The following is a 22,259-nucleotide window of genomic DNA, read 5'->3' as shown; positions in this document are numbered from 1 at the left end:
TTCTCCATCGAATCTCAGTGAGATCCTTGCTGGGTAGAGTAATCTTGGTTGTAGGTAATTCCCTTTCATCACTTTAAGTATTTATCATGCCACTCCCTTCTGAGTTTTAGAGTTTCTGCTGAGAAATCAACTGTTAACCTTATGAGAGTTCCCTTGTATGTTATTTGTCGTTTTTGTCTTGCTGCTTTCAACAATTTTTCTTTGTCTTTAATTTTCGCCTATTTGATTACTGTGTGTCTTGTTGTGTTTCTCCTTGGGTTTATTCTGTATGGGACCCACTGTGCTTCCTCAACTTGGGGGGCTATTTCCTTTCCCATGTTAGGGAAGTTTTCAACTATAATCTCTTGAAATATTTTCTCTGGTCCTTTCTCTCTCTCTCCTCCTTCTGGGACCCCTAAAATGCGAATGTTGTTGCATTTAATGTTGTCCCAGAGGTCTCTTAGGCTGTCTTCATTTCTTTTCATTCTTTTTTCTTTATTCTGTTTCCTGGCAATGAATTCCACCCTTCTGTCTTCCAGGTCACTTATCCATTCTTCTGCTTCAGTTATTCTGCTATTGATTCCTTCTAGTGTAGTTTTCATTTCAGTTATTGTATTGTTCATCTCTGTTTGTTTGTTCTTTAATTCGTCTAGGTCTTTGTTAAACATTTCTTGCATCTTCCCAATCTTTGCCTCCATTCTTTTTCTGAGGTCCTGGATCATCTTCACTATCATTATTCTGAATTCTTTTACTGGAAGGTTGCCTATCTCCACTTCATTTAGTTGTTTTTCTGGGGTTTTATCTTGTTCCTTCATCTGGTACATAGCCCTCTGCCTTTTCATCTTGTCTGTCTTTCTGTGAATGTGGTTTTTGTTCCACAGGCTGCAGGATTGTAGTTCTTCTTGCTTCTGTTGTCTGCCCTGTGGTGGATGAAGCTGTCTAAGAGGCTTGTGCAGGTTTCCTGATGGGAGGGACTGGTGGTGGGTCGAGCTGACTGTTGGTCTGGTGGGCAGAGCTCAGTAAAACTTTAATCCACTTGACTGCTGATGGGTGGGGCTGGGTTCCCTCCCTGTTGGTTGTTTGGCCTGAGGCAACCCAGCACTGGAGCCTACCTGGGCTCTTTGGTGGGGCTAATGGCAGACTCTGGGAGGGCTCACGCCAAGGAGTACTTCCCAGAACTTCGGCTGCCAGTGTCCTTGTCCCCATGGTGAGCCACAGCCACCCCCCACCTCTGCAGGAGATCCTCCAACACTAGCAGTAGGTCTGGTTCTGTCTCCCCTGGGGTGACTCCTCCTTTCCCTGGGTCCCACTGTGCACACTACTTTGTGTGTGCCTTCCAAGAGTGGAGTCTCTGTTTCCCCCAGTCCTGTCGAAGTCCTGCAGTCAAATCCCAGTAGGCTTCAAAGTCTGATTCTCTAGGAGTTCCTCCTCCCATTGCCAGACCCACAGGTTGGGAAGCCTGACATGGGGCTCAGAACCTTCACTCCAGTGGGTGGACTTCTGTGGTGTAAGTGTTCTCCAGTCTGTGAGTCACCCACCCAGCAGTTATGGGATTAGATTTTGCTGTGATTGCGCCTCTCCTACCGTCTCATTGTGGCTTCTCCTTTGTCTTTGGATGTGGGTTATCTTTTTTGGTGAGTTCCAGTGTCTTCCTGTCCATGATTGTCCAGCAGCTACTTGTGATTCTGGTGTTCTCACAAGAAGGAGTGAGAGCATGTCCTTCTACTCCGCCATCTTGGTTCAGGCTCTGTCTTATATATATCTTAAACTTCACATTACAGTTACTATTTTGTATAGCTGATGTTCATTTGTATTTACTCATATATTTGCCTTTACCAGTATTATTCCTTCTTTTCTACATTTCCATATTTCTCTCTAAGATCGTTTTCCTGCAGTATTTCTTTTAGTATTTCTTTTAGTGTGGGCCTGATGTTGATGAATTCCCTCAGTGTTTGTTTGTTTGAACAAGTATTTATTTTACATTTTAAAAATTAACACACCATAAAATTCACCATTTAAAATTGTACAATTTAGTGGATTTTAGTATGTTCACAACCATCACCACTATCTAATCCCGAAAATTTCCTTCACCCCAAAAAGAATTCCAGTACTTGTTAGGTGTTACATTTCCCCCATCTCTGGCCCTTGACAACCACTAATTTGCTTTCTGCCTCTATGGATTTGCCTACTGTGGACATTTAATATAAATGGAGTCTTACAAATGTGGCCATTTGTTTCTGGCTTCTTTCACTTAACATAGTGTTTTAAAGGTTCATCCATATTCTCATGTGTATTAGTGTTTTGTTCCTTTTTTTGGTTCCATTGTGTGGCTATGCCACATTTTGTTTATTTACTCATCATTTGATGGATATTTGTGTTGTTATACTTTTTGGCCATTATGAATAATGCTGCTATGAACATTTGTGTACATGTTGTTGCGGGGATATACATTTTCAATTCGTTTGGGTAGATACCCAGGAGTGGAATTTCTGGGTCATATGGTAACTCTATGTTTAACTTTTTGAAGACCTGCCAACTGTTTTCCACAATGGCTGAACCATTTTAATTTCCACCAGTAATGTAGGATCAATCCTATTTCCACTTCATTTTTTTGTTTGTTTGTTTTTTTGTTTTTTGCTGTACACGGGCCTCTCACTGTTGTGGCCTCTCCCGTTGCAGAGCACAGGCTCCGGACGCTCAGGCTCAGCAGCCATGGCTCACGGGCCCAGCTGCTCGGCGGCATGCGGGATCCTCCTGGACCAGGGCACGAACCCGCGTCCCCTGCATCGGCAGGCGGACTCCCAACCACTGCGCCACCAGGGAAGCCCCCCACTTCATTTTTGAATAATATTTTCTCTGGGTGTAGAATTGTAGGCTAGCTGCTAGTTCAGCTTCCATCATTCCTGTTGAGTTCGCAGCTTGTAGGCCCTTTGAAGATAATGTGTCTTTTTTTCTCCTTTGTTTGCTTTAACATTTTCTTTGTTTTTGGTTTTTAGTGGTTTGCCTGTGATGTGTGTTGGTCTAGTTTTCTTTGTGATAGCTTGAGGTTGGATGAAGTTCAGTGGGTTCAGTATTCTGAGTTGATGTCTTTCATCAGTTTTAGAAAATTCTTGGTCATGACGTATTCAAATATTGCATCGAATCCTTTTTCTTTCCTTCTGTGATCCCAATTATATGTGTGTTAGACCTCTTTGGCGTGTTCCTCTTGTCTCTTATGCACCTATCATTTTTCCCTGTTTCCTTTTTCTATTTGAGTATATTTCATTTTGGGTATTTTCTATGGACTTTTCTTTCAGCTTCTTCTGTCATTTGTGGGTCAAATCTTGAGACCCATCCACAAAGTTCTTAACTTCATGTATTATATAGTTTATATATAATACATATATTATATATCATGTAATATATATTATATATTCTACATATATTTTGGAATGTACACTGAGTTCTTTTATTATATGGTCAATTCTCCAGTGAATTGTCTTATCATCTATTTAAAAAATACATAATTAATATATAGCAGCTTATCCATATTTGGCCTTTGTGTGAATTCAAGAAAGATCTTACTCCCTAGCCATAAGAATAGCTTGGTGAGTAGAGAGTGACTTTGTAAGAAAGTGCTACCTCCATTCTAGGCTTATGTAGCTCTGGGCCAGGGTGCAAAGGCTGGTTTTTAATTCCCTTTCATCTTAGCCAGATACCCTTAGAAAGTGAACGTATTTTGCAACCATATATGGATACCTTGATATATAAAAGTAAGCTATGCTCTGTTTTCAGAATGATTTTTTTCATGTTTTAAAAAAGTAGGTAATATATGCATATAGTAAAATATCAGACAGTACAAAATTGAAAAGTTGGTCTCCCTACTACCTCTACTTTCCAGTCCTCAAACAACTCTCTTTTGAGACAGTTACTCTACTGGTTTTTATATTGTTTCTGGCATAATTAATCCATAATGTATTTAAGTATGCAAGTGTATGTATATGTATATGCATTATTCCTCCCACTTATTTCATAGAAGATAACATATCCTACCTCTCTGTTCTGCATCTTGATTTTTTCTAACTTTACATATCTGTATATAAAATCTACCTCATTCTTTTGGCTGGCTTTATAGTATCAATTATATGGATCTATTAAAACTAATTTATCTATTTTCCTGTTGTCCAACATTGTGGTTATTTCTAACCTCATGCTAATACCAATGATGTTGTTATGAATATCCTGGTGTATGTAACTTTGTTTACATAGGTTAATGTATCTGCAGGCTAATTTACCAGAAGTAGGAAAAATTTCTAGAATTCCAAGGGTATGTATCTTTTACATTTTTATAAATATTCCTAAATTGTTCTATAATTACCTCAGCTTACACTTCCACCAGCAATGTATGGGTGGAACTTTTTCTTTGTTCCCTTATTAAAGTGTACTGATAATTTTTTTCCATTAGTATGAGAGATGAAATATGATATTTTGAGGTTTGATTTTCTTTTAAAATAAAAGAAACCACACATTAAAAAATATGATTAAAAGCCATATAGATTTCCTTTCTTATGATCTGTCTGTGCATATTTTTTGTTCATTTATTCCACTAGATTTTATTTTTAAAAATTTTATTTATTTATTTATTTATTTATGGCTGTGTTGGGTCTTTGTTGCTGCGCGTGGGGTTTCTCTAGTTGTGGTGAGTGGGGGCTACTCTTCGTCATGGTGCACAGGCTTCTCATTGCGGGGCTTCTCTTGTTGTGGAGCACAGGCTCTAGGTGTGTGGGCTTCAGTAGTTGTGGCATGCAGGCTCAGTAGTTGTGGCTCGCGGGCTCTAGAGCTTAGGCTCAGTAGTTGTGGCACATGAGCTTAGTTGCTCCGTGGCATGTGGGATCTTCCCAGACCAGGGGTCCAACCAGCATCCTGTGCATTGGCAGGTGGATTCTTAACCACTGTGCCACCAGGGAAGTCCTCCACTAGATTTTTTTTCTGATTTATTTGTAGGAGATTTTTATATAGTAAGCAAATTAGCTTTTTATCATGTGTTACAAATAGTTTTTTTTATTACTGATTTGTGACTTATCTTTTTGCTTAATTAAAAATTATTTTTTCTATGCAGATATTTAAAACTTTTATGTTGTCAGATTTATCAGTGTTTTCTATTATGCTTTTAGGTTTTGTGTTGTACTTAGAAATGCCTTCCTCAGTTTACATGGTAAAAAATTCTGTGTTTCCTTTTAGTACTTTTATAATTTTATCTTATCTCAAACAGTTAATTCTTTGATTCCCCTATAGTTTTTTTTGTTTTGTTTTGTTTTGTTTTTTTTTTTTGTGGTACGCGGGCCTCTCACTGTCGTGGTCTCTCCCGTTGCAGAGCACAGGCTCTGGACACGCAGGCTCAGTGGCCATGGCTCACGGGCCCAGCTGCTCCGTGACATGTGGGATCTTTCCAGACCGGGGCCCAAACCCGCGTCCCCTGCATCGGTAGGCGGACTCTCAACCACTGCGCCACCAGGGAAGCCCCTATAGTTTTTTAATATAAAGGACGATAAGTATTTTTCTTTTTTAAAAATAATTTATTGTTTTAAATTTATTTATTTATTTTTGGCTGCATTGGGTCTTCGCTGCTGTGTGCGGGCTTTCTCTAGTTGTGGCGAGCGGAGGCTACTCTTTGTTGTGGTACGTGGGCTTCTCATTGCGATGGCTTCTCTTGTTGCGGAGCACGGGGTCTAGGCACGTGGGCTTCAGTAGTTCTGGTGTGCGGGCTTTAGTAGTTGTGGCTCACCGACTCTAGAGCGCAAGCTCAGTAGTTGTGGCGCATGGGCTTAGTTGCTCCACGGCATGTGGGATCTTCCCAGACCAGGGCTTGAACTCGTGTCCCCTGCATTGGCAGGTGGATTCTATTTTTTTTTTTTTTTTGTGGTACGCAGGCCTCTCACCGCTGGGGCCTCTCCTGTTGCAGAGCACAGGCTCCGGACGCACAGGCCCAGCAGCCACGGCTCACGGGCCCAGCCGCTCCGCGTCATGTGGGATCCTTCCAGACCGGAGCACGAACCTGCGCCCCCCGCAACGGCAGGCGGATTCTCAACCACTGCGCCACCAGGGAAGCCCGGCAGGTGGATTCTTAACCACTGTGCCACCATGGAAGCCCTGGTCCATATGTTATTGACACTCCTTCTACTCTTTTAAGATGAGTTTTTCAGAAGGTCAGAAGAAAATATCAACAATGTTAATATATGTTGACATCCATAAACTATACCTATATGAAATATATGCGGAAAGGAAGACTATCAGAGGAATTAAATGAGTATTTCAGAATTTTATTTTTCTTTGTCTCCTTAAGTAGTACTGTATATTCACCCTAGTAGTCTATGAATTTAATATGGCTGCTTGTTCCAAGTACTATATATATATAATGTGAGAAATATATGCAAGTCTTTTTTTTAATCTCTCTGTATTGCCAAGTTTATCAATTGCCGAGATGATAGAGAAGGACTAGGCAAATTATATACCTTTTAAAAAACCATACACAAAAATGGCTATTTCTTAGCCTCCTAAGGACCACATTGTAACCCGCTGAGTAGATACAGGCATATTTTGACAAATTAGATACTTCTATGGACACTTAACTAGAGTGCATTTTCTCTTAAATTTGTGAGTACTTGGTGCTGATGATGGTGTTGGAGTTCTTCTCTGGTATTTATAATCTTTCTGCACTAGCATTGACTTTTCCATGGCGTTTTTCTTTGCTCTCAGAGGCCTTATATTTAATAGTTTATATCAGTGTTTCAAGCATTTTCTGGTCCAGCTAGGTACTCCACCAAAAAGATACTTTGATCTTATAATGTATGGTATCTCTTCTCTCAGATTCACGGTGTGCAAAATAGAAGCTCTTAGAGGTCTTCCACTAAAGAAGAAACTTAATTTAACTTTGTTTATCCTAGTCTCCTGAGGACCTAGGGTTCCTTGGAACGTGTTTTGGAAAATGTTACTTTATATTACTGTATATGGAGGTAATAGAATGCGGACTCTTTCTTAATTTGATTCTTATCTATTTTGGCATTGAACCAAATTGCCCTGGGAAGCAGGGAATGCTGTAATAGTAGGATCATGTCTTTTTCACTTTTAGGCTACCTGTGAACCTAACGATTTTACTTTTAAAGGCTGCTATTGCTATTTTTATGTTGTACCTCTGAATTTTCAAATGTAGAATTTGTTTCTATGACTTATGGCTAGTATTGCCTTTAAGTAGAGTCATGATGACTGTATTTTCCAAAATGAAATCAGTCTTATACATTGTCACTGTCTTACGTATTAATTTGATGATGCAGATGAAATAAATAAACATCAAGGTTGTTTAGGAAAATCCTGGTTGTTTGGTAAATGTTCCATAGTCCATTCACTTTCAAGCAATATGTTTCATGATCATAATTAAAAATAAAAAACAAAAAACAAAACCCTAACTAGAGTACATTATTGGTCACTTCTGATATGAGGTAGTTGAAGGATATAACTTGGGCACTGATATTTGAAACTTCTAGGATATTTTAAATTGTCCTGGAAATCTAGGATATGATATCCCTATAAGCAGAGGAAAAAATCTGGTTGCCTGTGTGAGAGATTAGCTCTGCCTTCTTCCTGCTCTCTGTGAAGTCTGCTCTTTTTAATGCAAATACCTCTGTGAGGGATATATTACTTTTGTGCATGTTGATGTGTCACATATTAGATCTATCCACTTTTTGCAGTGGTTAAGAATCCGCCTGCCAATGCAGAAGACACGGGTTTGAGCCCTGGTCCGGGAAGATCCCACATGCCGCAGAGCAGCTAAGCCTGTGCACCACAACTACTGAGCCTGTGCTCTAGAGCCCACGAGCCATAACTACTGAGCCTGCATGCCACAACTACTGAAGCCCGCACACCTAGAGCCCATGCTGCACAACAAGAGAAGCCACCGCAATGAGAAGCCTGTGCACCACAACAAAGAGTAGCCCCGCTAACTGCACCTAGAAAAAGACCGAGCGCAGCAACAAAGACCCAATGCAGCCAAAAAAAAAAAAATAATAAAATAAAAAATAAAAATATTATGCACTTTTGAATAGAGGGACTGGACTGAGTCTTAAAGGAAGACACCGGGAAGGAAATCACACTTGTTGTTGTAATTTCACTTAGGGCAAACCTGCTTGAAATTGCAAGTTGTCTCTCTTGATACTGCTGTCTTAAGCTTCTATCCTCGGGACTCTAATGCAGTTTATAATTTTCCTGTTTTAAAAATGAATAACATTTGACTGATTCACTCCCTTTCATTTTAAAGTCACTGCTATAAAGTCATAGAAAACTTAGTGATTTGGAAAAATCAACGTCAAAGACAGGTCTTAAATTGCCAAGATACAGTTTATATCAGATTATTTTTTTCTTTTTGGTGATCTCCAAAAACTGATGTTTGTCTTTGAAATTCCATGGTAGTAGCAAAATTATAGTTACCAAATTTGCCAGTCTAAAAAGATTCATTGGTACATGAAAATTTATTTTTAAAAAGTTTTATTTTTTTAAAATTTAAAACTTATATATGCTTATTGCCCAACATTTGGGTAAGAGAAAATTTTAAGAAAATAACTCACAGTCTTATATCCAAAGATAACTTAGCATAGTTTATATATATATATATATTTTAATTGGCATATATTTGTTTTACAGTGTTGTGTTAGTTTCTACTGTACAGCGAAGTGAATCAGCCATATGTATACATATATCCCCTCTTTTCTGGATTTCCTTCCCATTTAGGTCACCATAGAGCACTAAGCAGAGTTCCCTGTGCTATATAGCAGGTTCTCATTAATTATCTATTTTATACCTATTAGTGTATACATGTCAATCCCAATCTCCCAGTTCATCCCACCCCCCATTTCCCGCCTGGGTGTCCATATGTTTGTTCTCTATGTCTTTGTCTCTATTTCTGCCTTGCAAACAGGTTCATCTGTACCATTTTTCTAGATTCCACAAATATGCGTTAATATACGATATTTGTTTTTCTCTTTCTGAACTACTTCACTCTGTATGACAGTCTCTGGGTCCATCCACGTCTCTACAAATGACCCAATTTCATTCCTTTTTATGCCTGAGTAATATTCCATTGTATATATGTACCACATCTTTTTTATCCATTCATCTGTCAATGGGCATTTAGGTTGCTTCCATGACCTGGCTATTGTAAATAGTGCTTCCGTGAAGATTGGGGTGTATGTGTCTTTTTGAATTATGGTTTTCTCTGGGTATATGCCCAGTAGCGGGATTGCTGGGTCATATGGTAATTCTATTTTTAGTTTTTTAAGGAACCTCCATACTGTTCTCCATAGTGGCTGTATCAATTTACATTCCCACCAACAGTGCAAGAGGGTTCCCTTTTCTCCACACCCTCTCCAGCATTTATTGTTTGTAGATTTTTAAAAAATCAACTAATTTATTTTACTTTTTTCTGCGTTGGGTCTTTGTTGCCGCGCACGGGCCTTCTCCAGTTGCGGCGAGCGGGGGCTACTCTTCGTTGTAGTGCGAGGGCTTCTCATTGCAGTGGCTTCTCTTGTTGCGGAGCGTGGGCTCTAGGCGCGTGGGCTTTACTGGTTGTGGCATGCGGGCTCAGTAGTTGTGGCTCATGGGCTCTAGAGCACAGGCTCAGTACTTGTGGCACATGGGCTTAGTTGCTCCGTAGCATGTGGGATCTTCCCGGACCAGGGATTGAACCTGTGTCCCCTGCCTTGGTAGGGGGATTCTTAACCACTGTGGCAAGCAGATTCTTAACCACTACGCCACCAGGGAAGTCCCTTTTGTTTTTTTTCTTAGTATAACTTTAAATTGCCAAGGAAAAGCCTGAGTACGTTTTTGCATATATTCATTCATTCTCTTAATCAAAAATATATACATGTATAAATATGTATGTTTATAACTATATGTATATATATGAACACACATACATATATAGTGATACGTTTGTATTTAAGGTACTATGTTGGCTGCTTCTTGGAAAATTTATTGTCTTTCACGGTACAAAAGTTAACTATAATATAAAGCAGACTATGAAGAATGTCCATGTTCTCTTGAAATTCAGACAAGGAACCTCTCTGGTTTATCTAAACTTTGTCTCACAAAATTTCTTTGTTTGTAGATTCCTCTCTTTGGTGCTAAGACTATTGGCCGGAGAAGTCCTGATGGACCAGTGCTGAGCAAAGCTGAATTTGTTGAGAAAGTTCGTCAGAGTAATCAGGCCTGTCATGATGGAGATTTCCACACAGCTATTGTTCTGTACAATGAAGCCCTAGCTGTTGACCCTCAGAACTGCATCTTATACAGCAATAGATCTGCAGCCTATATGAAAATCCAGCAGTATGACAAGGCACTGGACGATGCAATCAAAGCTCGACTTCTCAATCCCAAATGGCCAAAGGTAGAAATTTCATTTACTTTCACAGAATCTTTTGTGCTGATTTCTTATTTTAATGTAACACTTTATTGACTGAGTGCAGTTATAAATTTTTTAAGAGTCTGTACTTCAGCAAGATATGGAATGGCTTCATTGAGCTGGTACACTAGTGAATAGCTTCCTTTTTTTATGCTTTGGAAGTACACTTTACATGTCTAAGTTTAATTCTTTTCCTGTATGTTTGAGATATAAATTTTTTTTTCACTCAGTTTCTTGAGAGGATGTGTTTAGTTATTTCTCTAGGTTTTGGACATCTCTTTTTTGCACAGATGTTTTAGATGGAGTATTATGATTGTGTTTCTTTCCTTCAATTTAAAATAATTTTATTCCCTGTCAATGACTGCTTATTTTCAGAATGTTATTTAATCAGAGAAACTTTTTTTCCTAATAAATCATTGTAATTATCTATATTCCCTTTAATAGTTTGTCTTGAGTTGTTATCTTTGTTTTGTATATACTTTATTTTCATTGTGCCTCTTCACCTCCTAACCCCCAGTTTATTTTAGAAATGATTTCTTAAGATGTGACTTGAAGTGTTGAGATTTTTTTTTATTGAACCACAAAACCATTTCGGCCTAATTTTGGCTTTCTGTTTGGTTAACAAAGGTTAATAGAAATTTCCTAGAAGTTTAAAAAAGATTCTTACTGTCTTAATAATATGTCATAGTCATAGCTTTCTACCTTAATTCTGGTAGGTATTGTTGGCCTCATTCAGTGGAATTTCTAGTATTGCTGCTACCTTATGAGTTGTTTAGTATTCTGTAATTCCCTAAAGGATTTCTTTTATAAGTATAATCATTGTAAATGAAACAAAATCTGTTTTAAAAAATTGTTGTATGCCAACATTTGGGGGTTAGATTGCTGTTTTCAAAGGACAGACCTAGGTTCAAATTCCTTCTCTTCTATTAATGACAATATGGTTTTGGATAAATCTCTTAACCTCTCTGGGGTTATGATAAATGGGATGATAATACCTATCTTGTAAGGTTATTTAAGGGTAGAGATAATATGTTACTTGTACATACTTGGTGTTTGGTGTATAATAGCTATGATTGTGCATTTTTATTAAATGTTCAAATTAGTAAATTATTCTAGCAAGGCTTGACCTGTGTCTTCTCTTCTTCTTTCTTTCTTTTTTTTTTTTTTTTAAGACTGTGATTGATGTAATGAGCCTGATAAATATAGAGAAGTTAAATTTCAGATCACGTATCTTCATTCCTTTTTTATTGTGGTCCACTTAACTTGTGTCCTTCTTAATATTTGTGAATAGCTATAAACTTTTACCTTTTTCCTTTTTCTATGTCATTTCTACTTTCTCTTGTCAACCTCTTGTGATTTTTACACAGAAAATGGCTGAAAAGTTGCACTTTTATGACTATAGATGAAAAATCAACTTTTTTGGATAATGTCAAGTTTTAGTCTCTGATTTTTTCCCCTTATGATAAGTAAATTTATTGTATATTTATAATTTGCATTAATATTTCAACTCCATATTTGGCTTTAAGCAATCTAACTTAGGAACATTTAGAATTATATAAAATATAAATTAGGGTTTGTTATTGAAATCATGAAGGGTCTTTCTGTATAATGATTCATAATAAAATTAATTTATAAAGAAATTACTACTGCATAAAAAGTGGCATTTTATAAAAACTTGCTTTTATACTTACTTTTCTGGGAATATACTCATTATGTAAAAGAAAGTTCATTTATACTCTCTGTCATGAAGATATGCCTGGTAAATTTTTATCAATTCCTTTTTCTTTTAATTTTGACTTTTCTAACTGACTTTTTCATTATGATTCTTTCTGAAATCTTTCTCTGAAATGTCATTGTTGTCTAGTTTGATGTGGTAAAACATACCTTCCAATTTCTCTCTCTCTCTGTAAAAGTTAATTTTTTATATTAAGATGCAAGGACTTCAGAGGTTGGTTGGAGAGTTTTTTTTTTTTTTTTTTTTTATTCACATTTATTTTATCTGAATGAAAGAATGATTTTGACATTATATGGGCTGCAAAAGAAGTATGAGCAAAAGCACTATGAGAGCCCCCCGACCCGCAGAAAAGAATAAGCCCAGTCCCATTATGATACCTTATCTCCAACTGCCTCTTAGCTGTTGTCTGTATATGTTCATTCTTTCTGTGTCCTGTTTAAGAAATATTTGTCTCACTCAAAGTTATAAAGTTTTTCTTACCTTTTCTTCTAGGATTTTTATACTTTTTGCCTTTAAGTCTGTGATTCATTTCGAGTTAGTTTTGGGGTATTGTATGAAGTAAGGGTCAAGGTTTATTTATTTTCCATATAGATAACCATGTTCCAGCAACATTTGTTGAAAAGACTATCCTTTCCTCATTGAATTATCTTTGGTACCTTTGTCACAAACCATTTGATCATAAAAGTATTGGGGTATTTACTGGACTCTCTATTTTGTTCCTTTGATTTATTATCTATCTTTATCAAAACGATACTATTTTGATTACTGTAGTTTTAAGTTTCAGCATCAGATACTGTGAGTGTTCTAGCTTTATTCTTCTTTTTCTAGGTTGTTTTTGCTCTTCTGTCTTTGCATTTTTATATAAATGTAAAATCAACTTATCAATTTCTTCAAAAAACCTACTAGGAAACTAGTGGGATTGCATTGAATTTTTAATTTGGAGAGAATTGCTATCTCAACATTCCAGTCCATAAATATGGTATATCTCTCCATTTATTTAGTTTTTCTTTTATTTCCCTTTACAAATTTTTGTAGCTTTCAGGTCTTTACACATCTTTTATTAAATTTATTCCTAAGTATTTTGTTTTTTGATGCTACTATAAATGGATTTAAAATTTTTCATTTTCTAATTTTTAATTGCTAGTCTGTAGAAAAAATGTATTTTTTTACTTTGTGTCATGTGATCCTGTTGAGTTTTCTTTTAAGTTCTAGTAGGACTTTTTTCCAGATCCCTTAGGATCTTTTCTGTACATGATCATCTTTTCTGTACATGATCATGTCATCTGCATTTCTACTACTTCCTTTTTTTTTTTTTTTTTTTTTGCATAAGCCTTTTATTTCTTTTCCTTGCTTCATTGTACTGGTTAGGATATCCATTACGATTATGCGTAGAAATGGTGAGAGCAAACTTCCTTTACTCATTCCTTATCTTAGTGCAAAAGTAGTGAGCTTTTTATTGTTGATGATGATGCCCTTAATCAGATGGAGGATATTCCCTTCAATTCCTATCACAATTGAGTGTTGAATTTTGTCAAAATTTTTCTTCATCTATTGAAATTATAATACATATTTTTTCTCATTTAGTGTGTTAATGTGGTAAATTAAATTGATTTTGTTTTGGGATGTTAAGTCAACCTTGCATTCATGGGATAGATACCACTTAGTCATTATGTATTATCACTTTTATATATTGTCAAATTTGATTTGCTATAATTTTGTTAAGAATTTTTGCATCTGTGTTTATGAGGGATATTGATCTATGTTTTCTTTTCTCATGATGTCTTTGCTGGTTTTGGTATCAAAGTAATACTGGCCTCATACAATGAGCTGTGAAGTGTTCCCTCTTCTTGTGTTTTCTGAAAAAAATTTATGTAGGATTGGTACTGTTTTGTCCTTAAGTATTTGATAGAATTGACCAGTCAAGTCATCTTTACTTGGACTTTTCTTTGTGGGAAGATTTTAATTATGAATTCAATTTCTTTGATTGATATGAGGCCATTCAAGTTTTCTAATTGTTAGATTAGTTTTGGTATTTTGTTTCAGTTAATTTTTACATTTAATCTAGGTTGCAAATTTATTGGCATGAAGTTGTTAATAACATTCCTTTATTATACTTTTCATTTCTGTAGGAACTATAATGATGTCCTTTCTTTCATTCTTGCTATTGTTAATTTGTATCTTCTGTCTTTTATCTCATTAGTCTGCCCAGATGTTTATCAATTTTATTTCTAGACAATCAGTTGTTGGGTTTTTTGATTTTCAGTGTTGTACATTTCCTCTTTAATCAATTTCTGCTCTTTATTATTTTCTTCTAATTATTTTACATTTAGTTTGCTCTCCTTTTCATTTCCTGAGATGGGAGGTTAGGCCATTGATTTTAAATATTTCTTCTTTTTTAATGTAATCATTTAAAGCTAAAATGTTCTCTCCAATCACTGCTTTTGCTGTATCCCACAAATTTTGACATGTTATGTTTTCACTATCATTCAGTTAAGAATATTTTCTAATTTTCCTTATGATTACTTCTTTCATCCATGAGTTATTAAAGTTCATTACTTAATTTCCTAATATTTGTTTTTTTTTAAAGTTATCTTATTATTGATCTCTAACCTAGTTCCATTGTGGTTAAAGAACATACTTGGTATGATGTTACTGCTTTTCAATTTACTGAGGCTTGTTTCATGGCCAGCATATGATTTATCTTGGTGAACCTACTATGAGCAATTGAAAAGAATGGGTATTTTGCAGTTGTGAGGTATAATTCTATGGATATCAACTTGGTCAAGGTGGTTGATAGTGTTGTTCATATCTTCTTTGACTTTGCTGACTTATATTTGTTTAGTTATTCCATCAGTTGCTGAAATAAAGATAGTTTCACTTTATTCATAAAATAGTTTCATTCTTATTTTGTTGTAATAAGCTTTTATTGTAACAGTTTTCTCATCAAAAACTTTCTGTTGTTCCATATTGCCAATTGGCCTGATATTCAAGACTCTGCACAAGTGGTCACATTTCCCCATTTTTTTCTTGCTACTCTGATGATAAACCTGCTCTTGTTGGTCCAGTCTTTTCCTTTTTCTTCCAATTAAGATTTTAGAATTGGTGATTTTCCCCTTTAATATTGTCAAGTTTTGCTCCATGTTTTTTGAAGCTCTATTATTAACATATATACTTTTATTATTATTATGTCTTATTGATCCTTTTATCATTATGCAAGGTCCCTCTTTATCTCTGATACTAATTTTTGTCCTAAAATCTGTTTTGTCTGATATTAATATAGCCACTCTAGACATCTTTTGCTTACTTTTCGCATTATGTATATTTTTCTATCCATATATTTTCAATCTCTCTGGGCCTTTACATTTAAAATTCCTCTCTTTTGAACAGCATATAATTGTGTCTTGCTTTTTAAATCAGTTTTGGAAGCCTCTGTCTCTTAATTGGATCTTTGTCCATTAACATTTAACATGATTATCAATGCTGTTGATTTTGCCGCTACCATTTTATTTGTTTGTCTTCTCTGTTTTTGTTCCTCTGTTACTCTTTTCTGACTATTTGTTGGTTTATTTGAATACTTTTGGAATTGATTTTTTTTTTTCTTGAGAAAGTTTTCCATTGTTTTCTGTGGTTGTTGAAGTTGTTGTTTGGCCAGTAATTCTCTTGGTCAGAATAGAATTGCATACTTTATTTCTTGAGTTGAAGCTCCAGCTTCAGTACAGATATTTTGTCTTTAGTTGAACTGCTTTGAATTTGTTTCATACATGTTAATTGAAGGGTTTTCCAAAGATGTTGGAAGACAGAATTTGTGTATCCCTTTTCTGGTTCTTTTCCTTCTGGAATCCCCTTCCTCCTTGGCCAAAGACTATGATTTCCTGTGCTTTAGTATTCTGATTCCACAGACCAGAAAGACAGCACTCCTGTTGCCCCGCTGACCTGCAGTCAGCACCTCATCTCTGCACCCTGAAAATGGAAACTCATTTCACAGCTTTCTTCCTCCAGAATCTGCCGGCTTCTTGTTACTCTCCAGTGCTTTCGGGTAGCTTCTTTTTGTATTATGTCTAAACTTTATAGTTGTTTTCTTTGTGGGAGTGGATCCACTAGGATCTTGCTCAGTCATTACTGGAAGCAGAAGTGACATCTTTTCTGTGATCTAAGGTTCCTCATGGTCAGTGGATCCCCCAACAAACTCATCTTGCTTTTTTGGACAAGGTGGCTTTCTTGATGTTTTGAATTCTCTCATTGGGGTCATTGTTCCTAGTTACCTGGTCTCATACATTCAGGTTACTTATCTCTTTTTCCTTTTTCATTCTTTCTATCAAATTGGTCAATAACCCCTCTGCATTCTTTCTTAAATATATTTCATATATGTCTTATACAGTTTATTTCCATAGTTAGTATTATAGTCCAGGTTCTTATAGTTTCATTCTTATTTTGTTGTGATAACCTTTTATTGTGACAGTTTTCTCATCAAAAACTTCCTGTTCACATTGCCAATTGGCCTGATATTCAAGACTCTGCACAAGTGGTCACATTTCCCTGTTTTCTTCTTGCTACTCTGCTGATAAACCTGCTCTTGTTGGTCCAGTCTTTTCCTTTTTCTTCTTAATTCTTGTTTATGCCAAACTCTGTGCCTGGAGTTTTCTTCCCTGCTCCCAGTATTATTGGGCTTCATAGGATAGGTCCAGGTCAACTCTTACTTTTGTTTTTTTTTTCCTTTGAATTTAAGTATAGTTAATTTACAATGCTGTGTTAGTTTCAAGTGTACAGAAAAGTGATTCAGTTATATTTATATACACACATATGTATATGTAGATTTCATATATTCTTTTTCAGATTCTTTTCCATTATAGGTTACTACAAGATATTGAGTATAGTTCCCTGTGCTATACAGTAAATCCTTGTTGTTTACCTCTTTTATATATAGTAGTATGTATATGTTAATCCCAAACTCCTAATTTATCCCCCATTCCCCCTGCTGTCCCCTTTGGTAACCATTAGTTTGTTTTCCATGTCTGTGAGTCTATTTCTGTTTTGTAAGTTCATTTATGTCATTTTTTTAGATTCCACATGTAAGTGATATATGATATTTGTCTTTCCTTGTCTGACTTACTTCACTTAACATGATAATCTCTAGGTCCAGCCTTGGTTGCTGTCATTCTTTTTTATGGCTGTCAACTCTTACTTTTTCCTGGAAGCTACATTGAGCTTCTGTGAATATCATTCATTGTCTGTTGCTAAGTTCACTTAATTAGTTATTTATATTGTTATATAAACATGTCACTTGAATGTCTGAGTCTTAAACTAGCTTGAGAATCCCTTGAAAGTTTGTTGTTTATTTATTTTATAGTCCTGATATTGCTGTGTACTTTTTTTTAAACCTCAGTATTTAAATCAATGAGAAAATCAGGAGACATAATTGTGCGTTTTTTTTCTTGAAGACGTCTAAGGATGCAGATGTCACAGACCATAAACTTACCACCTTGATGTTTATTTATTTATTTTAAATTAATTAATTAATTAGTTTTTGGCGGTGTTGGGTTTTTGTTGCTGCAAGTGGGCTTTCTCTAGTTGCAGCAAGTGGGGGCTACTCTTCATGTGGTGCATGGGCTTCTCATTGTGGTGGCTTCTCTTGTTGTGGAGCACAGGCTCTAGGCACGTGGGCTTCAGTAGTTGTGGCACATGGGCTCATAGTTGTGGCACATGGGCTTAGTTGCTTCACAGCATGTGGGATCTTCCCGGACCAGGGATCGAACCCGTGTCCCCTGCATTGGCAGGCGGATTCTTAACCATTGTGCCACCAGGGAAGTCCCCACCTTGATGTTCAGAAGTTCTTTTTTATTGTTAGCTGAAGACCTCAATAGTTTTAGTCTACTTTTTAATCAGTTCTGGAAGCAATCTAACATTTCTTTCAAATCTCCCACATTGAAACCTTTTGTATGTTTAGCAAGATAGCATAGTATAATGGAAACAGCATATACAGGCACTCCTTGCTTTTCATGGTAGCACAGTACCACAGAAACAACTGTGCAAGCTAAAAAATCTTGCAGTGTGATCCTTGTAGTAATTTTGATTGTTCTGTGACCTTTACCGGGTTTTGTCAAAATATTAAAAACTTTCTTATTGTAGATTATAAGTGTATAAGGAATGGAAAATATTAAAACTATATTTATTTTTTATTTTTCTATAAAAAGCTTATCCAGAGTTATTTGAACAGTGCTTACTGCCTTCTTCTCATCATGTAATTCGCAATACAGAGTGAGCAAATGCCAATGACAATATGCCATGGCAAACTCTCATATGGCTTTCTAATTTGGATCAGCTTCTAATGTTTTAATCTTTGTACTTTCAGTTTTGTGAAATATCTCTGAGAATTCCTATAATTCCAGTAATTTTACGAGATCACTTTCTCTGGAACATTTTCAGCTTTTTTGTCAGAACTGCTTTCTTCATTTATGTCCTTAAGTTCACTGTCACTAAGTTCTTCTGACTGAATCCCTTGAACAGTGAGTGTGTCAGCATTCCCACAGTCAGCTCTTTCTCCTATAGCTCCCCTTATATTTGATTTGAATTTTACCTTCAGTGTTGTCACTTTTTATTTCTTTGCTACACTCATCTTTGTTGGTCAGTTCTCTCTTTCAAAAATTCATTTTTATAAAATGTCCACATGAGTTTATCACTGGGAGATAAGGAGGCAACACAACTACCTCTTTGCTGCTTGTGTATGGGCTGAATAACAGATGTACAGTGACCAGTCGCTGACAGACTTTGAAACAAATGATGTTTGGTCACTAATCATGATGCACATACCCTCATGTACCCTCATTCCTAAAATATCATATCACTTTTTAGTTGTATATACTTTAGTTTGATTTCTTACCCTTTATCTTTCTGTTTTGGAATTTTCTTGAATCACATTTTTTCAGACAAGTTAGTTGTGAAGTAGTTACTATTATTTTAGTGTGAATTATGAGTTACAGAAACAGTTATATTCTTCAAAGTTACCACAGGAAGAGAAACTCAGAGGAATGATAGTCTTCATGTGGTATAACACTATATAAGGAAAAGTTTCACAGTGGGACTTACCCATTAATTTTAAAGCATACCGTAAATACCTCCTCGTTCTGTACAGCTCTTCTCATATTCTCATTCATTGATTATACCTGATGGCAGAATCCTATCAGGTATAATACTTGATGACAGAGTATTATACCTTATATAATACCTTTGTCAGGTATTATACCTGATGACAGAGTTATATGTAATAAAAAATATTAAGAAATATCATGGCCTCATGTTTCCTTTTAGTTTACCTAAATTATAATAGTAAAAAAATATAGCTCTTATCGAATGCTTATTTGCCAAAGTGTTGTCTGAATTCTTTTACTTGTGATATCAATTTTATACCACATTAAGCTCATGAAGTACATATTATTATCCTAACTTTGCAAAAGCAAATGTTTATACTCAGTGAGAGGTTAAATAACTTGTCCAGGACATCCAGTTAGTAACTAGAAGAGTTAGACTTTAACCCAGGTCTGTCTGATTCTAAAGAATTTTTCCTTAATCAGTATACTATACTACTTTCCTGGACAAAGGAGTTAATTAATTAAGGAATCTTAAGAGTTCAGAATTCTCTTTCAAGTTTTAACATGATATGTCCAAATAATGTTGAGCAGACTGTTCAATTTCAGATTCCTGTGGTATAAACCAGAGTCTGAGATTGCAATTTATTTGCCTTTTACTTGTCATTACAAGTAAAAGAAAGTGTTTTAAATGCCTTGGAGCTTAATAACAGAAATGCACAAAATAATGCTGCATTTTTATAGATGATAGTATGCATTTGTTATGCACTTTTGGGGTATGTGTCCTTTTTATAATTTCAGCAAGAAATAAAATTGTTTATTGAGCATTTCTATGTGCTAGGCACTATTCTAAACCTCAGTGATTCAGCCAAGAACAGGGCTGTTACAGCTAACATTCTAGTGGGGAGAAGAAGAAAATAGAGTAATAAATACATATGAAAATGATTGAAAGTGACAAGTGCTCAGAAGACTTAAAAAAGACTAGACTAAAGGGAAAGAGTACTGAGAAAAGAGAATGACAGAATTATGGGAGAGTTTATGGGAGGAGATGAGATTCAGATGAGACCTGAAAGAACTAAATGTGAAGATCTGGGCAAAGTGCATTCTGGGCAGAGTAAACAGCTAATTTGAACTTGGCTAATTGAAGAAAATAGCATGAAGATCAGTGGAGCACAATGAATGAGTGAGTGAAGAGGAGATAGTAGGAGATGAGGTTGTTGATGTGGCCAGGAGCAAGGTCACGTAGGGCCTTGGTCTTTTAAGCCATTTGTAGGGCTGTAATGTTTTATTCAAAGAATGATGGAATGTGATCAGAAGATTTTAACTAGATGGATAACATATTTAATTTATGGCCAGTGTAGTTAAAGGTTATGAGTGTCTTTAATTTCTACATATTTGTGACTTTCCAAAATTTCTTCTGTTATTTATTTCAAATTTCATCCCATTGTGGTTGGAGAACATACTTTGTGTCATATCAGTCATTTTAAATTTATTGAGGCTTGCTTTATGGCTTAGCATATCTTTCCTCAAGAATGTTCCATCTGCACTTGAGAAAAATGTGTATTCTGCTGTGTTGAGTGGGGTGTTTTTTAGATGTGCATTAGGTCTAATTAGTTTATAGTGTTGTTCGAGTCTTCTTTTTTCTTGTTAATATGATGATGGTCCTATTCATTATTGGAAGTGGAATATGTATTGAAGTTGAATTGTTGAATTGTCTATTTCTCCCTTCACTTCTGTCAGTTCTTCGTCATGTATTTTGGGAGCTCTGTTGTTTGGTGCTAATATTTTTATGATTTTATGTCTTCCTGAAAGATTGTTCCTTTTATCATTACAAAATATTCTTTGTCTGTGGTGACAATTTTTGCCTTTAAAGCTATTTTGTCTGATATTAACATAGCCACACCATTTCTATTTTTGTTACTGCCTATATGGTATATCTTTTTTCTTACTTTTCCTTTCAACCTATTTGTGTTTTTGAAACTAAAGTGAGTGTCTTGTAGACAGCATATAGTTACGTCATGGTTTTGTTTAAAAAAAAAAAGTATTCTGCCAGTCCCTCTCCTTTGATTGTAGTGTCTAATCCATTTATATTTAATGTAACTGCTCATAAGGTAGGATTTACACCTGCCTCTTTGTTATACGTTTTCTATATGACTTTTTTGGTGTCTTTCATACGTTTTCTATATATCTTTTTCTCTCCCTGCACTACTTCCTTTTTTTTTATGTTAAATATTTTCTAGTATACCATTTACATTCCCCTGTTATTGTTGTTGTTGTTGTTTTTACTGTATATATTTTTAGTTATTTTCTTGGTTCCTAGGCATTATAATTAACATTTTTGTTTAAAATAATATAGTTTGAATTTATATCAACTTTAGTTTCAAAAGTATACAAAACTTTGCTGTGATATAGCTTCATTCCTTTCTCTTTCCTTTGTGCTATTATTGTCATACAAATTACATCTTTATACATTATAAGCCCTTCAGCATGATCTTATAATTATTGCTTTATGCCATTGTCTTTTTCTTTTTAATACATTTATTTATTTTTGTCTGCATTGGGTCTTCATTGCTGCTTGCGGGCTGTCTCTAGTTGCGGTGAGCGGGGGCCACTCCTTGCCATGGCGTGTGGGGCTTCTCACTGTGGCGGCCTCTCCCATTGTGGAGCATGGGCTCCAGGTGCGCGGGCCTCAGAAGTTGTGGTTTGTGGGCTCCAGGCACAGGCTCAGCAGTTGTGGTGCACGGGCCCAGCGGCTCCGCAGCATATGGGATCTTCCCGGACCAGGGATCAAACCTGTGTCCCCTGCATTGGCAGGCGGACTCTCAACCACTGCACCACCAAGGAAGCCCTATGCCATTTTCTTTTAAAACAAACAATTTCTACCTCTTTATTGATATTCTCTATTTGCTGAGACATTGTACTCAGGCTTTTTTTTTTTTTTAAATTCCTTAGACGTGGTTTTCTTTAGTACTTTGAACATGTTTATAATAGGTGACTTAAAATCTTTGTCTTCTAAGTCCAACATCTGGGTTTC

General features: G+C 35.9%; 1 protein-coding gene across 2 annotated transcripts in view; it reads left to right on the top strand.

Moving 5' to 3' along the window:
• TTC28 (tetratricopeptide repeat domain 28) overlaps positions 1 to 22,259 on the top strand; it is a 596,541-nt gene that overhangs the window by 30,091 nt on the left and 544,191 nt on the right. For both annotated transcript variants that reach the window (XM_033837116.2, XM_033837115.2), the window contains exon 2: positions 10,115 to 10,393. In XM_033837116.2, coding sequence (XP_033693007.1) covers positions 10,115 to 10,393 — 279 coding nt within the window. The remainder of the gene's footprint in view (positions 1 to 10,114; positions 10,394 to 22,259) is intronic.

Source organism: Tursiops truncatus, chromosome 13 (assembly GCF_011762595.2).
Source record: "Tursiops truncatus isolate mTurTru1 chromosome 13, mTurTru1.mat.Y, whole genome shotgun sequence".
NCBI classification, from domain to species: Eukaryota; Metazoa; Chordata; class Mammalia; order Artiodactyla; family Delphinidae; genus Tursiops; species Tursiops truncatus.
The sequence above is the reverse complement of the archived record's forward strand: the minus strand, read 5'-3'. Positions and strand labels throughout refer to the sequence as shown.